General features: G+C 42.8%; 1 protein-coding gene across 1 annotated transcript in view; it reads right to left on the reverse strand.

Moving 5' to 3' along the window:
- Window positions 1–892: 892 nt before the first annotated feature.
- Window positions 893–17225, reverse strand: part of LOC110958018 (phospholipid phosphatase-related protein type 4-like) — a 52892-nt gene continuing 36559 nt past the window's right edge. The window contains 3 exon segments of the mRNA XM_051953983.1: window positions 893–11058; window positions 12030–12186; window positions 15808–16423. Of these exon segments, the coding sequence (XP_051809943.1) occupies window positions 10127–11058; window positions 12030–12186; window positions 15808–16423 (1705 nt within the window). The 3' untranslated portion in view covers window positions 893–10126.

A 17225-nucleotide genomic window follows, 5' to 3' on the forward strand; every position in this document is an offset into this window, starting at 1 on the left:
CCGTCCAACACATCATTAAAACCTGGAAATATAGTGGACAACCATCATCTTCAGGAACAAACTCTTAGATGATGGTAGGATACATTTATATATGTATATATATACACACATAATGGATAAATAATGTTCTGAATGTCTTCTCCAGCCTCTACAGGTGTCTGCTGTGATGTCCTCAAACTGTTGCCATGGCAGCCTGGTGGGTGATGTGAGTATTCTGTGGTAGCTCAGGGGGACCATTAGCAGTTTTTTCAGCAGGACAATGAGCCAAAACACCTCCAGACTCTGTGAGGGCAGTTTGACCCAGAAGTAGAGGGATGTAGAGCTGCTTCAGAAGACCTGACCTCCACAATCCCCGACCTAAACCCAGCAGAGATGGAGCTCAGAGAGAAGAAGGACCAGCCAACTCAATGAATGTGAGAACTCCTTCAGAACAGTTGGAAAAGCTCCAGATGGGGCTGGTTGGAGGATGAAGAACGTGCCAAACAGTTTTCTGGGTGTCATGCAGTCAGATTTCTTTGATAGATTGAGTGGTGCTGGTGAAGGAATCTGAACTCTGAGTATGTTTAAAATCGTGGTTTTGTAGCTAATTACTGACATCCATGAAAAATGCTAGTTGGAAACTGGCCACAAAATATGAACAGCAAGGATAACATCAACACAGCCGACTCCTGATTGGCATTTCTTCGGTTACTTGAAGGAAAAAAAGTCACGTTGCCGCTCTTGGCAGTCACTTCTATGACTCCATGTTGCTGTAAATGACACCAGTGGCACAGATATGTCTACCTTTCCATCATTTTCACATCGCCTCTTCATCCTTCCACCCTCACAGCAGAGGCAGCAGTCTGCTCCCACACAGAACGGTTTAATAGGTACAGACGGAGAGACAGGAAGCTTGATATCAAACCTTTATTTGTCACAGAGACACCACTGGAAAACAGAAACTTTAGGATGTCTGTCATTATCGGTACACTGTTGTTCCGTCTGTTCAGTCCATTAGTCACTCGGTTCACTCATCCACTCTGCAGCTCGTCCTCCAGAGTCCTGCTGGTTCCAGAACTCTCAGGAACAAGTCCCACTGCAAGTCACTGTTGGTTTTCATGTGAAGAGTTGAGAGTTTCAGTCACAGAACGGATGAGATGGCTTCAGTAGCTGTCTTTACATGTACACATTATCTGTAGGGACTGAAACATGAAATTTAAAACAAAAAAAAAGCTTGATAATAACACTGGAATCAAAATAGGCAAAAGATGCTTGAGGAACTTTCCTGCTTGCTCTTGATGCACTGAATAATAAAGCTAACTCGACAGCTTCTGCACAGCTTGAAGCACAGTAGTTCTTTGGAGGCGGGGAGGGGGGGGGGGGGGTTCGCCTGTAAGGATGGAAGTGTTCCACTCACAAAGAGCTCTCTCAGAGCTACGAGATCTGTGTTTCATAATTATGAGAAAAGATCTCTGAATAATGCAGGCTAAGGGTTCACATTGCTCCCGCTGACCCTCCGGCCGTCTTTACGGAGTCTGAAACTGAAACGTTGGGCTCAGACTACAGGAGCTAATCGGTTAAATTCAAGACAGAATAAGTGCTGAATTTCTACCCTCTATATGTCTTCATCCAGCAGCAGTCTTCTCCATTGTAACATCATCGCCTTCAATGTAAATTCACCATATAAGCTAACAGAGCCTCCATGGTTCCATTCTCTAGAGATAATGCTGTCAGATCCCACACTGCTATGGAAACCTCACACCACAGTTCTTGCAGCAAAGACTGAGATCTTGATGTTTTTTCCCAGATTATTTGCTAATGTGAGAAGCTTCCAGATCCAGTATTAAACCTTCTGAAACTCTAAATGGTTACCACACAGCATTCCTCCAGGCTAATGCTAGCTAAAGACATTGAAGCTGATTAAAACAGCTGAAATCACACCGTTTTTGGCTGTATCTTCCCAACCATTTTCATTGTTCAACCTTCTGTTTCTGTCTGTTTCTCACTATATTTTTAGCTGAACAGCAAGTTGTTGCACCCTGGTCTCCATTTTTGTTTTTATTTGCTTCCCAATTAGATCACGCAGCGGCTCCCTCTGGCTCAATAATCTTACAATAATGTCCTGCAGCGTGTGATGAGCCAATATTTTCAAATCTTCGAGAGTGTCTCAAATTACACAGAAACATACACTACACCATTTAAAAGACTGGAGACACTTAGAAATGCCCTTATTTTTGAAAGAAAAGCATTTTTTTTCAATGAAGTTAACATTAAATGAATAATAAATCCAGTGCAGACATAGTTAATGTGGTAAATGACTATTGTAGCTGTAAACAGCTGATTTTTAATGGAATATCTCCATAGGGGTACAGAGGAACATTTCCAGCAACCATCACTCCTGTGTTCTAATGCTACATTGTGTTAGCTAATGGTGCTGAAAGGCTCATTGATGGTTAGAAAACCCTTAAGCAGTTATGTTAGCACATGGATAAAAGTGGGAGTTTAATGGAAAACATGAAATCGTCTAGGTGAACTTTTGAACGGTAGTATCTGTTAAGTTTTCCTGATTTTTACCACTGCTAGAACTTCAGGAATCTGCTGTAGTCACGAAGTCCAAACCACCTTAACTTTCCTTCTCAGTTTTGCAATAGTAAGTCATTAATATGTGATAATGTCTCCGTTTCCTTCCACCCTAAAATGTGTTCTGGTTGGAGTTGCTGTAATCGTAGCCGTACCTTTCTCTATTGTTCTAACCCGATCACAGAGTTTCTAGCCCAGGATGCAGGGATGGTGCTCCTTCAAAGTAATGACATTTGAGTGGAACGTACTTGGAGAATGAAACTTTGTCCACGACTGCAAAAACTGCTCCATCAGACCCCAAAAGTTAACAGATTCTGTGTAGATCTTTGCAACCGTTTATAGAAAGAGCCAAGCAGGAAAGTTCTACTGCATGATGTGAAAGGAAACAGTGACAGAAGCATTAGGGGAGGAAAAGCTGCATAAAATGGGCAGTTAGAGGCAGGTTTATACCCAAAGTCTACATCCGGTGAAATAAACCATACAGTAAGTACAGTACAGCAAACAGTGACGTGTACATGTAAACAAAGCCATGAGGCGTGACCACACAGATACTGAACTCCATAAATACTCAGGAAGTCAATCAGATGACATTTACTGTCTGCTTTTTGTCCTTCATCTTCAGCTATTTCTGATATTTCCTTGGATCTCTCATATATTGCTCAGAGAACACTAACCCTCATCCACTGGAGCAGATGTCAGCGTAAACCATCAGAATGACATCTCCCAAACCTCAAACCTCCAAAAATAGAACCTCTCAGGCGTTCAGGGTTAACAGGTGTGTGTGTACACAAATAGACATTTTTAAAAATGAAACCATGAATTATGAAACAATGTGGATAATTACACTTTAACTGGAGTACCAAGGTTTTCACGTGACAGCAGCTTTTTTTAGGACCACTTTCTATTAAAATGTAAGTCTTGCACTAAACAGAAGCCAGGCCTGGATTCAGTCCACTAAAACCTAGAAATGAAGTGAAAATGGAAGAAAAGACCAAAATCACTGTCCGTCAGACTGAACACTGGCGTCTTGAATGGAGGGATTTGAAGGTGGACTGACTCCAGGCTGGCTGGAAAAGTCTTGTAGTCTATGCTAAACATTAGCATTTCCACTGAGCTAACAACCCAAAGCTTCAGTCTGGGTTCACATACAGGATATACTAATGAGTATAAAGATACAAATGTCTATGTACAGCAATAGAAACAGGAAACCGATACCGTCGTCGATCATTAAAAACAGCTAGTAGCTCATATCTTCAACTGATTATAAATCTGATAGAAAAAACAAAACCTACATCAAGTATCCAATAAGACGTTTTTTTACAGCATTCTAATATTTTGGAACCGCTCATTTGAGATCCAGTTGGACTTGTGTTGTGAAATAATATATAATGTGTTTTTGTACATTCCTGTAATATGGTGACAGCCCAGCAGCACTGTGGGAAATGCACTTATTTTTAAAAGAACTGTTCAAGCTTGTAACTCTCCAGGAAAATTCACACTGTATAGAGTTAGGTCGTCAGCGTAGAGACGTTCATCAGTGTATTTAGAAACTCCAACCAGCTGTTTTTGTCTCCTTTAAGCTAAGCTAGGCTAACCATAAACTCCAGTGTTGAGACTATCAGACACAGACATGCATCATTTGGTAGAGTTCTGCCATGTGTTCTGTCCCTGGATGGACCGGTTCAATCAGGCATTAATCTCTGTGAAGTCACACCTCCTGGACAGACCATAAACTGACTCTTATGATCTGCCAGCTACTATCTACTATCTGTCAGCATGCTGTTTACATTAGAAACAAAAAGTGTCTCTAGTCAATCTCAATAGGCCGTTTTCAATTGACGGAACTTGGAGCGGCACAAACTTTTGAGTGTGTTTCGACTGCAAGAAGTGCCCCTGATTGGTTAAGCCAGCAGAAGAACCAACACTAGGGTGGTTCTTCTGCCCTTACAAAGTCCTCATCCAGTAGGACTCTCTTCTCTCTAACATCATCGTCAACAACCACAGCTACATCCAGCAGCTATTGCTTTAACTGTTTTGTTGCAGGAATTCTGCCAGATCCATCACCACAATGGAAACTTAATGGAACACAGGACCACTCCAGTAAAAATTCTCCTGCCTAGTAAGGGCCATTATGGTTTAAAAACAGGGATGATGGCAGAACACTTCTGCACAGTGTTCAGCTGAACCTTTGTCCAACACAGAGATTCAAAAAAATGGACTCCAACAGATTTCCTTCTTGGCGAGTTACAGGCCTGACTATAAGATAAACCGACCATCCACTCATCTGAGTGGTTGCCACGGTAATTAAAAACAAACTGGACGAGCAGAGATAAAAAGCTCTTGTTCACATACACTAATCAAAAAATATCTATATACTGTATTATATCAATAGAGATTCAGTGAAAGAAAAAGACGAAAATAACACTGATTATTATAAATATGATAGTTATTAAACAGCTTGTTGTGGATCATTCACATTCATTCTATTTGACCTTTTTAGGACAGCTGGTTGAATCTATGAACATCCTGTAACCAGCAGGTGGTGGGATGAGTAACAATAGGTAGTATCAGAAGGCTAGCTGCTAGCTGCTAGCACGACAAACAACACCGAGCATCGACGCTAACAAACCGCTGCTTCGTTCTAACCGGTTTACCACCACTACCTGTACACGTGCCCTGAACGCAACACCAAACCGCACAAACAGCTCAGAGGTGTCCACATGCCTGCATTCAAGTTTAATTTAAAACTGCAGCTAGCTAGCAAAGTTCTGGCTGGGATCTCTCCACTGTGGAGGCGCACAGGTGGAATATTCGTCTAAACGATATATCTGGTTTTAATACACTACACTACTCATTTTCAAGCAAATCCAATATTACTACTAGAATTATTAGCATCATTACTACACAGTTATAAGCATGAACAGTACATAAAGAGTGGGCTCCTGTGGATAAATCAGCACAGTAATGATCAGGCACAGCGACATTCTGCCGGTAAAACTCTCTCACATTAAAGGGGAGAGTCCATAAAATCACTATACTTATTTAAAACCGTTTGGACGTTACAGTGAACCTCCTCTTCTTCTGTTCCGGCCAGATGCAGCCAGTGGATGATATGTTCGGGGCTTTAAATCACATCTTTCTCGTACGTAACCATCACTTCTTAACTGAAAATGGAAAACTACTCTGCCATGTTAAAAAATAAACAAAAATACATGCAATAAAAATACATCAGATGAGGCCATTTAATAGATTAAGAACATAAATATGCTGTAAGGCTTTTCTAATACTAAAAAACTGACTTAATGCATTTCTAAAGGAGGAATAATCCAAAGGTGGCAACAGGGCCGGCCGCTGGCATAAACACTCTATGCCATTGTTTATAGCCACATCCACTAGAGGGGGCCACACCACAATAAGTGTGTGATTCGCATTTTGTCCCTGTCAAGGATACATTTTTTAAAAAATAAATATTTGCTGTTAATCATGTGCATGTGTGTTTTAACCTAATTACAAGCTGTGCACGTGATTTGGTAGTTGCCCTGTGCATGTTTTGGGGCCACAAAAAAATCTTGCTTAGGGCCACCAAAGTTCTAGGGCCGGCCCTGGGTGGCAAACACAAATCATAAAAAAATCTATTCCTCATTTCCACTCCCTCCATCTGCTGAAAGTACAGAAAACTACTGGTGTTGAAACTAAAACATTCACTTTCATATATTTATCTGAACTTCTTGTCCACTGAGATGCCTTTAACACCAGACCAGCTAACAGCTCATCTATCATATTAAAATAAACTTCTTACAGTTTTACTCTTTCAGTTTTCAGTCATACAAAGAGCATGAGCTGGAAATGTGTTCTGCTTTATTCTTCTGATCTTTACATTCCTCCAGATTTGTTCTTCATTAATATCACATCTGTATCCTGACATCTACATCTGTATGTCTTGATAAAATATCTGTAAATTGCTCAGGCAGGTGAAGCAGCTTTGGTTCAGGTTTGTGTTATGTGCAGACAATTAAACGGTGAAATGGGAATAAAGACTCTCTGTATGTGGAAAAATGAACTAAATGTTGTTAAAAGCTTCTACTTGTACATCTAGCTGTCCTTTGACCTTTAAATCCAGAGTTCTTCCTCCACTAAAACAAGGCTGCGGAGATTTAAAAATAAAACATCTCAGGAGAAGAACCGACTGCAGTTTTTGTGTTACAGACTGTGGAGGTGAAGCTGCTTCCAGTCAGAAATTCTAATGAACTTTACAGTATTTAAAGTCCATCACTGGAAGATTCACTGTCCACCAGCTATCAGTCTGAACCCACCAGGATCCTCTCCATCACTCTGTTGGTGTTTTTAATTCTGACCAGTCTTTAAATGTGACTGGAAGCAGTTTTGTCGGGAAACAACCATGTTCTTTTATGACCTTTTTAAAACTCTTGAAATGTGGTCAAATTCTGCCTTATTTACTGAAAACTTGACAAATTTCACTAAAATAACAATAATGTGGTCAATATCCTAAATCAAACTGTGCAGTCTTAACTTAAAAACACAGTTTTGAGTTTCACAGACAGTGCTGGTCCATCATACACCGTTATTCATTAGGTAGAAGAACTGCTCCTCAGCCTGGACTTTCACAGTAAATTCTAATAAATACGATTTCTGCATACAGGTATAAACCTTCTAACATAAATAAGTGATTGTGCTGCTTTTTTGTGGCACCATCTCAAAGATTTTGGCACATAATTATCATAAGCTGAGCTCCAAATCAGAACTACATGAAAATATTCTAACATCTATATTAAAATATGGTCTCGTGTTGTTTAAAACTCTCATCAGTTCGGTCCTTCAGCTTCATCTAGGATGGCCTCCTTCTGTCAGTCTCTTTTAAACATTTGATCTCTTTTTAATTGAAATCAGCCACATTTGTTTCACCTGCAGCTTTGTTAGATCCTCAGTACTCCTGGATAAAGTGATAACGAGGCTCTACAACGTTTATACTCCTCCAAACGTTCACAGCAGCTTCAGCCTGTTCTCTGCATGCTTTCTGCTGAACTCAATAAGAATGACCAAAACTCACAACAACGGGCTCTGATACCTTCTGCCACGCTTTCAATCAAACAGAGTTTGTTGTCGACCTGTCAGGGTCTTCTTAAAAGCTCGACATCTTATTTTCTGAGCTTTCTTGTTACCTGGAAAAGGTCATCTGTCGTCGAAGAGCAACTCAAAACATCTGACACATTCAGCGATACACCTTTGATGTATTTTAGCCTGTTTGGCCACAATATGTCCTCTACTGACAGCTGACATTTTGGGATATATTCCACCACTGAAAGCATCTCAGCACAGTGACCGCTCTTTTAGCATCATCATCTCCACCATCAGCTAAATCTTCACCACCTTCCTGCACCGACAGACGACATCTGAGCAGAAAGCGTCAGCACTCAGAGATCACAGACGTCTACAGCTGCTAACGTCCACCTCAGAGCTGCAGTGATTGTGCTTTCTATAATTCTGCTCCATGCAGACATTATTCCTGCTCTAACAGCCCACAGCCACAACGCTTTCCCTCCGATGGCACTTGGGCACTAAGAAATAAAGAATGTAAACACTGGGCTAAAATACGTCGGACAGTCTGTTAACAGGAGATTTATACATTATTTTAAAAGGTAAAAAAAATCTGTTTTTTAACCTCCAACGTCAGTAAAATGTCAGAATGACCTCATGAATTCAACCACACATGCAAAATACTAAAGACGTCGTTTTAAAGTAAGTTCTGGAGCAGTAGGACCACTGTAAGAGCAGGAAAACACTCTGGGGAATAAACTGGTGATTACATCATACTTTTACAGACATTTTCAAAATAAATCACGTTAAATATTATTTTTATGATGTTTTTCTCAAAATAAAGACATTATTGTAATGATATCTGATTTTCCTTTATAAAATTGCAGCTTTATTAATAGTAATGTTATTTTTCCTCATAAATAAAGACATGGAACATTATTACCTATTTTTACTGTTAAATTTCACTTTTACTTTGTAATACTTCATTCTTGTAAATTATAACATTTCTCCTGAAATATCTACTTTTTTAGCAGATTTTACATTGCATAAATTACATTAAATTCAGTTTGAGCCACACATTAAAATAATCTTTATATCTTTGCAATATTATTAATATTATTATTGTCGAGTAAAACTTTTAGAACTTTTTTCTTTGGACAGTTTTGTCTGTGCAAATTTATTTTTAACTCTAGGATTTTCTTCTTATATTGCACTGGTTTTATAATTACACTGTGTTTTAAATATGATTTACTACTTAAATTATGACTATGATATCTATTTTATTATTTACAGCGATCTTTTTTGAACTTATAATTAGTGACATTTTAAACTCTTTTTCTCCATTTTATCACCGTTTTATTCTCCAAATATTCCATTTTAGTTTTCAACAGTGGTCCTAATACTAAAGCATTGAAATAATGAGTTAGTTAAAATAAAAAAAGTAAACATTGGGTTTGGTTGGGTCTTTGGATGTGACGAACATGCTGCACGTTTGGTGTACGGTACAGCTACTACACAGCCAGGATAATTCATAAACTGCACATCATTGAAACACAGCATGTAGAAAAGAGAGTTTTTACTATATTTAAACACAATATATGCCCCATGATATTGTTATCCAACACAAACACAAAACCACCACCAACTAAGAGATACTGTTATCGCCCAGAAGGGACTCCTCGTAGCCCAGACACAATTAGGGCCGCGGGTTTGATTTCCCTCGTGGCCACCCACACCCATATGTACAAACACATCACAGTTATGGGCTCTGGATGGAAAACTTCCTTCTAAGGGCGTGTGGTCACGCTGTAAAGTCCATATATAGACGTGTTACCTGTGTGACGACAGGGTGAAAGCTGGAGTATATGGATAAATGTTGGAGACGTGGTTCCGACCGTGCAGCCGGAGAAACAGGAAAAGAGTCATTAGGCTGAATCCATCCTCACTGGCAGGGAGATAAAGGACAGACCGGAGGCTGGAGTCTCTCCTGACCAGCGATTCAAAGGCTCAGCGCTTTATTTAGCCCATTGTCCTTGTGCCTATGAAGCAAGTGCACTCAATTTGTTAGATTTACAAAAGATTTTCTGGCTTGCCCAGAAGTCCATGATAAAAATACGTAAATAAATATAAAGACACAGAAAAAATGTTGAATCAAACTCACTGTAGTCTCCCCTTAGTCACCAGTTGGAGATTACCATCAGGGACGTCTGAAGCTGTGGATCTCCAACCTGCTGCTGATGGGATCTGAGACTCTTACAGTACACATATTCAGCGGGGTGAAAACCAGCTGGGACTCGTATATTCTGTCCAGACTGGCTGGTTGAGATGTTTTAGGTGTGACTAACACATTTTTGGCCATTCACCATTAGCTAACCCTGGGTGGAAAATGGATTTATCTCAATTTTAGTTTTCAGTCCAATAGAGTGGAGTGATTTTGGCTCCAGCAGCGTTTGCACTGGTTAAGTAGGACAAATTTGTTTACCACAGGTGTAGATGAATGACCTTAACACCGTCATTCTTTATAAGCCAGCCCCAGGGTGGGAGGAGGGGTGTGAGTCAGGATTGGTCGGGGTAAGGTAGGGGGCGGAGTTGGGCTCGGACGGCCAAACATCCCCTGCAGCTGCCTGTTGGGGAGGTTGGGGTGATTGGGGAGGATGGGGTTCTCTTGAAAACTTCGGAGGTTTTCGTGAAAGCGGTTGCTGCTCTCGTTATCGAGTCGGTTGCCGTCGTCACACATGCGGTGATTGTTGTGGAGGTCGGGGGTGGGCCCTCGGTCGGGGACGTGGACCACGTTGCCGCCGCTCTTCCTCCTCAGGGTGGACTCGCGGCTGGACGAGGCCACCGACTGGCAGTCTGAGCCGCCGTCGCTGCTGGCGGCCGTCCCCTCCACCGGGGTAACCCTGATGGTGGTGATGGCCTGAGGGTGGGGGTGGAAGGGAGGGGCAAAGGTGGGGGTGGGGGTAAACGGCATGTTGGAGTTGGTACCATTGGGGTTAAAGTTGGGGTGAACGTTGTTGAAGTTAGGATTGTTGGGATGATTGGGATTGTTGGGATTAAAACCAGGGTGCTGGAAATTGTTGGGATTATTTGGATGTAAGGGGTGTAGAGGGTGAACAACATGTGGATGGTTGGTGTAAACGCCTCCGCCTCCTCCTCCTCCTCCCCCTCCTTCCCCACCTCCTTCACTCTCTGATTCGGTCCCTGCTACGCTCCGCCTTCCATCCACCGACCCGCCATCCCTCAGGGAATCACAGCTGTCTGTGTATCTGTTCAGGTCGTTGAGGTTGAAAGCTGACTGTCGGAGGGACGCTCGTTGTTCTGGTGGTTTCCATCGCCAGGACCCGCTGCCGTCAGTGCTCGGAGGTTTCACGACTGGTTTGTTTGATCTGGCCTCTGGGTGGGCTTCAACACGGACGATACTCCCGGTTCTTTCCAAACCTCCTCCTAAAAAAAGCAGGATAAGGTCACGACTCAGTTAGCTTGTCTATGTGCTGATTGGAGATTATACATCTGACATGGAGTTCCCCAAGGCTCCATTCTGGGGCCTCTTGTCTTCAACATCTACGTGAACCAAAAGATTATGGAAAGCAATACAGAATACAAAATTGGTCTTGAATTTCCCTCTGGATTAATAAAGTATCTATCTATCTATACATACATATTATGGTAACTGTATTTTCATAAGTTTCTTTAAAAATTCAGTGAGTCAGTTAGGGTCCAAATCCATTTCTGATTTATTGCAGACCTTTCAGGCATTGATTTCACACAATGAATGAATGAATAGTCGCTGCTATTAAGACCTTTTTCAGTCTGCTAGAGTCTGCTGGGAGTCTGTTCCATACATGTGCAGGTTGTATCCTCAGATATATAATCACTATTACCCAAAATAAATGATGAAAAATTATGTCACGCTGACCTCAGTGGACCTTTGTCTACCAATAGATCTAAAAAGCAGCAGATGTTTGCATCATACAAACTCCCAGAAAGTTCTGACACAACTCTGTTCTTCTAAGTCAGAGCTCAAAACTGCATAAAATCAGCTTTACTCTGTTTAATATTACTATACCCTGCACTGTTGTTTGATTCTAACTTATTCCATCTCTTTTTACTTCTGAATCATGTATCTTTCTTTTTAGATGGCCTTGTGTTCTTTTGATTCTTTGTATAACTTATCTAAAGCCTCTGTTTTATTATGCTGAGAGGAGAAGTGTTTAAATTCATTTTTCTGTTCCATTCATTGTTATAAACTGTTATCTCCGTCTGCCTCCACCATCCTGCCATTAAAAACCCTCCTGAGGGTTTTGTTGGTAACTCGGTGTTAATTTATTAATGATGATTAAACTCATGTCTCAGGTTCATATAGAGATTGTTCATTTCATATCTGAATGGAAGTTTGAGCGTTTCTCTGTGCAGACCTCCTCCTCCCACGGCTCCGGTGGTGGAGGCGGGTGGAGACGGGTCCTGGTCCGTCAGAGCTCGGTACCGGATGGATCCTGTGCAGCTGACGGTGCTGCCGCCGTCCTCAGACCGGGGCGAGTGAAGCAGACCCTGCTGTTTGGATAAGGCTATCACCTGGAGGAAGACAAAGACAGGTGAACTCTTCCACATTTTGCTGCAGTGACGTCGGCTAACTTTCCTCCTGAACATGAAGCACGACTGCGATGAAGAAACAGAAGGTTGTGTCTGCAGCTGTCCACCAATCATACAGCCTGATGGAAGTTACACGGTTTATAGGTGACTGGATTAAAGTTCTGTTTTTGTTCAGATGGTTTTCTAAACAGCTCAGCTCTGTACACGAGTATTTCAAACGCCATCAGGTCAGAATACGAACATCAGAACACACAAAGTCTTTGCTTCTAATTCAGTGCTTTCATTGTGTTACAAACTGTTTTTTTCTGTCATTCTCTTTCCAGTTTGCACACAACTGACTTCAAATATTTTAGAATTTCATTCAGATAATAGTGATAATAGACTCAACCCATAAAAGGTTCAGTTAAATTCAGTTTTAATTCTGTATTTTAAAATCACAACATGAATCACGTCAGGTCACTAATAATACAGAGAAACCCAACAGTTTCCTCTTTGACCAGCATTTGGTGACAACTCCTATTAACAGGCAGAAATCTGACAGAAGATGACGGCTGTCGGCCTCCAGCCTTTTGCTGTGCTGATCTGTTTCTTTGTCATATTTAGTCTTTGCGGATCCCTGATAACATTTTAATTAGGAACGCCTGATACTGGCATAAAAATGTAATACTGGTCAATGTGGTTATCGTTTTTTTGCCTCTCATGAAATGTGACAAAAGCGTGTTGTGAAGCGTGTCAGCACGTGTTTCAGCAGCAATAAGCTCGCTGTGCCTGACTAACAACATGTCTGTGGTCTGGAGTCACTTCCAATCCACAGATTTGGGTTTTAGCTGACATCAGAATCAGAAACGGAGAACTGGACAATATCTGCATATCTGCAACACGGTCTCACGGGGATTCGTGAAACTGTCACGTCAGTTTTTGTTTCGGTTTCGTGCGCACCAACACGATGTCGTCATGTTTTTCGTGCCGCTCACCACGAGTGAAACCCGCTGTGGTAATCACATCTGAAAGTGGTTTATACCGGCGGATTCATGACGATCTAAGCTTTCAATCGGCGTTTGCGGCCGCCACTGCGGCCGCCGCTGCAGCCGCCGGACATTCTTTAAATTCCTATGCAAATTCGGCGGATTCATGACGATCTAAGCTGTCCATCGGCGTTTGCGGCCGCCATTGCAGCCGCCAGACATCCGGCTGCAGCGGCGGCCGGATCACATCTGAAAGTGGTTTATACCGGCGGATTCATGACGATTTAAGCTGTCCATCGGCGTTTGCGGCCGCCGCTGCGGCCAGATGTCTGGCAGCCGCAATGGCGGCCGCGGCGGCGGCCGCAAACGCCGATGGACAGCTTAAATCGTCATGAATCCGCCGAATTTGCATAGGAATTTAAAGAATGTCCGGCGGCCGCAGTGGCGGCCGCAAACGCCGATGGACAGCTTAGATCGTCATGAATCCGCCGGTATAAACCACTTTCAGATGTGATTACCACAGCGGGTTTCGCTCGTGGTGAGCGGCACGAAAAACATGACGACATCGTGTTGGTGCGCACGAAACCGAAACAAAAACTGACGTGACAGTTTCACGAATCCCCGTGAGACCGGGCTGGCATATCGGATACTGGCAAAGAAAACAATATCAGACATCCCCCATTTTAATTGCTAACAGACATTTTAAATGTTGTAGATCAGCTGTAGTACCTGGTTGCCTTTATTCTGTAGTACTGTAGGAACCAGAGGAGGCAGGAGGAAGTGGGAGCTGGTGAAGGAGCTCCAAGTCTGAGGCTTAATGACACCTGGAGTGTTACCTCCATCTGGGGTAAACTAGGTTGTGTTTTTTTTATTCCAGTGGTGAATTAAATAGCTCTTAGTGCAGCTTGTTTCAGCCTTTTGCCAAAACCAAACAACTTCAAACAGCTGAAACCATTCCTCCAGTTATTCTGTTACTAAAATTCCTCGCAGCAAAATTCTCTGAATCGAGGCTTCGTTTAATCAACTACCTGCTAAATGGAGGACCGGGATCTGAAGCCAGACAAACCGGGTCCTTAAATGTGGCGGGATGCTTCTATTTTAACCAGTGCAGTGTCCAACCAGTCCACGGTCTAAACGGTTGTCTAAACTAGCTGTAAGTGAAGTAAAACCAGGACAGATTCAGCTGCTGCACAGATCATTTCTCACCTTAAATGCTTTCAGAAATACTTTTCCCTGAAGCGTTTTTGAAATAAAATGTTTTCTGACTCATCTGCCGGACCATCAAGCTGAAAGCTCGGTCATGTGACCTCGTAGCTCAGCGCTGTCATGTGACCATGTTGTGGTCTGCTAGTGACCGCCCATCATGCGTGTGATTTTCAGATGCAGCGCGTTTACATGCTGGAAAAATGCACCTAGTGGACACGTACCTTCACCGATCTTAATCGATAGAATACTCGATGACTAAAATAATCGATGGCTGCAGTTCTAGCTGTAAAAAGCCACGATCCTGATCCGAGGACATTCCAACTAGAAAATACTACAGAGGAAGAACAGCAATGACAAAAAGTTTTCCTCGCAGAAATGGCCAAGTGCCTCAGATTTGCTTTGTACACTGAATGAACCATTGATATCAAAACTCTTTGTTTTTTAAATCAGGGAACACGACGTATGACCGTTCAGAAAACATGGATCTCTGCTTCCAAAAGTTTTAACTTCTGCTTGTCCAAACTACAGTCCTGAACCTTCAAACATGGAATCAGGAGCATTTGTTCCAGATGTCAAAGTGGACATGAGGCTCCAGCAGCAGCAGTGAGACGGATCAGCGTGGACGCAGCCTGGAGGACAGCTGGCAGATACTCAGCAGCATCTACAGCTCAAAGTGGACAAACTGCAACAGAAAGGATGGTTTATGGGGCTGTTACCAGTGCTGTAGTGGTTCCATGATAAACTGTTATACATCATTAGGAGGATTCAAAGTGTTCTCAGTAGAGCTGTCTGAGTTTACCAGATATCCTGCAGAACTCATGGTTTGGCTGCATCTCTTTATCATTCAGCTATAAGGAAAAAAACCTTGTTTGTGTTTGTTTAAACCACAACTCTCAAAACAGCGACAGAAGGAAAGTTTTGGTGGCATATTTGTATGTAAAGTGGACTAGCCTGTCGTTTAAAAAGACAGTCCACTAAGATCGTCCAAATCCTCAGCGTTGAAGGTTTCTGCTTTACGATTGTTGCTGCGTCTTGTCGTGAAGAAAACAGAAACCAGAAGATCTCCAGAAATGAGTGTCCAACAGCAGGTTTACAGCATCACTGCACCTCAACAAGCATTTACTCCACCTTAACTCCAGCACAACCAGTCAGTCCACCTTTGGTTTCTCATCCTAGCCAATTGTTCTGCTCGCGCTGTGATAAACTTTCCACAGAAATCAGAAGAGTAGAATCCATATCTGATGACAAACCACCTCTTTAACTAAACCTATATTCAATGATGCCACTGACTTATAAACACAAGTAATGGAGCTCTGAAACTTGGATATCATCTGTCTCCGGTGTCTGTACGATAGGTTTAAAGCAATAAGCCATTCCCGATTTAAATCCAACACAAAGACGTTTAAAAGGGTAAAACCAGAGCTCTGCTAACCTGCATGAGACGAGGCTGACCTCCAGCGCTCAGCGGCCTGCAGGGGATGGTCGTCTTCTCAGCCACTCTCAGCCATTTTTCCCTCACTGACCCGCCTCCATCCATGATGCTGTCCTCTGATTCGCTCTCCTGGTCCTTGCTGGTGGGGTTCTCCTCCTCGGGAATGTGAACTAGCTGGGAGGATCCGGGCCGGGACTGGATGGACACTCTGGCCCCACCGGCCAATCCGGTGCTGCCGTTATGAACCATGTGATTGTGGTTGGACATGGGGACGGAGCTAGCTGCTAGCTTCATGTACTGAGCTGGGATGTGGGCTCCAGCACGCAGCTCTGCCTCCTGGGCTATGACTATAGGCAGGTGGGTCCCACCGCGGAGCTCCGCCTCCAGGCCCATGGCGGACGGTTCGGAGGAGCAACGAAGTTCCATGTTCCTCTGAGGAGACGAGGAGGAGGCCGGCCTTATTCCATCCATCACCTGCAGAGAAAGCTTCCTGTTGTCGTTCTTGTTCTTCCACTGGCTGAGGAGCTGTTTGGAGCGGGTGGAGTCCATGGAGGCGTGGATGGAGGCGTGACGCCGTGGAATACGGCCCTCCTCCAGAGAGGAACCTCCATGAGACCTGCAGGAGGAAACAATGAAACTATAGCATCAACATGGAAGAAGACGTAGCTTAGAGAAGGACAACTGACTGAGCTTCGGGAAGTTCAACTTTTTTAATGTGCTTGTTTGATCTTTAAGGTGTTCCATGGACTTGATCCAGCCCTCATGTCTGACTTTATTAGAGCTCACAGCGGTCTGAGGACCAGGACCTCCTCTAGAGGGGACTGGGAGGTCCCACATAGAAAAAACAGAAAAACAGCCTTACTGACTTCTGTTTAGTCGGTAAGATCTGGACCAGTCTTCTGCTCTCCATGAGGGAGACTCCCACGTTAGCAACCATCAAAACTCACCTGAAGCAGCTGAAAGTCAGCCAGTGTGGGGACCTTTACCTTCTCTGTGTACTCTTTGTAATGTCCTTTTGTTGTGTCCTGCTGTCCTGTGTTTCTCTGGTTTTTACCTGCCTAGGGACTGTGGTTGTAAATTTGCATTGTTGCTGCTGTATAATCCGGCATATTTACATCCACTGCTGTCTAAATGGATGCTCATTAATGAGTGCTGTCCCTGTCAAATAAAGAAGGAAATAAAGAAATCAATTTGCTGATCAGTACATTTTAGGAAAATGAAAGAGGGGATATCCATCTTACATTTGTGTTTCTCGTCCTTAGTTTCACTTGTTTTTTACTGCATGGTGTGAAATAAGTTGTTGTAATTTATCGTTGTTGGATTGATGCTGTTTCTGTTTGCAGATCTTCACTGTGACCAACATGCTAATTAAATGCTGCTATCATGGAGCACAACATAATCTGTGCACAAGTGACTAA

The sequence above is a fragment of the Acanthochromis polyacanthus genome, chromosome 9, assembly GCF_021347895.1.
Source record: "Acanthochromis polyacanthus isolate Apoly-LR-REF ecotype Palm Island chromosome 9, KAUST_Apoly_ChrSc, whole genome shotgun sequence".
NCBI lineage: Eukaryota > Metazoa > Chordata > Actinopteri > Pomacentridae > Acanthochromis > Acanthochromis polyacanthus.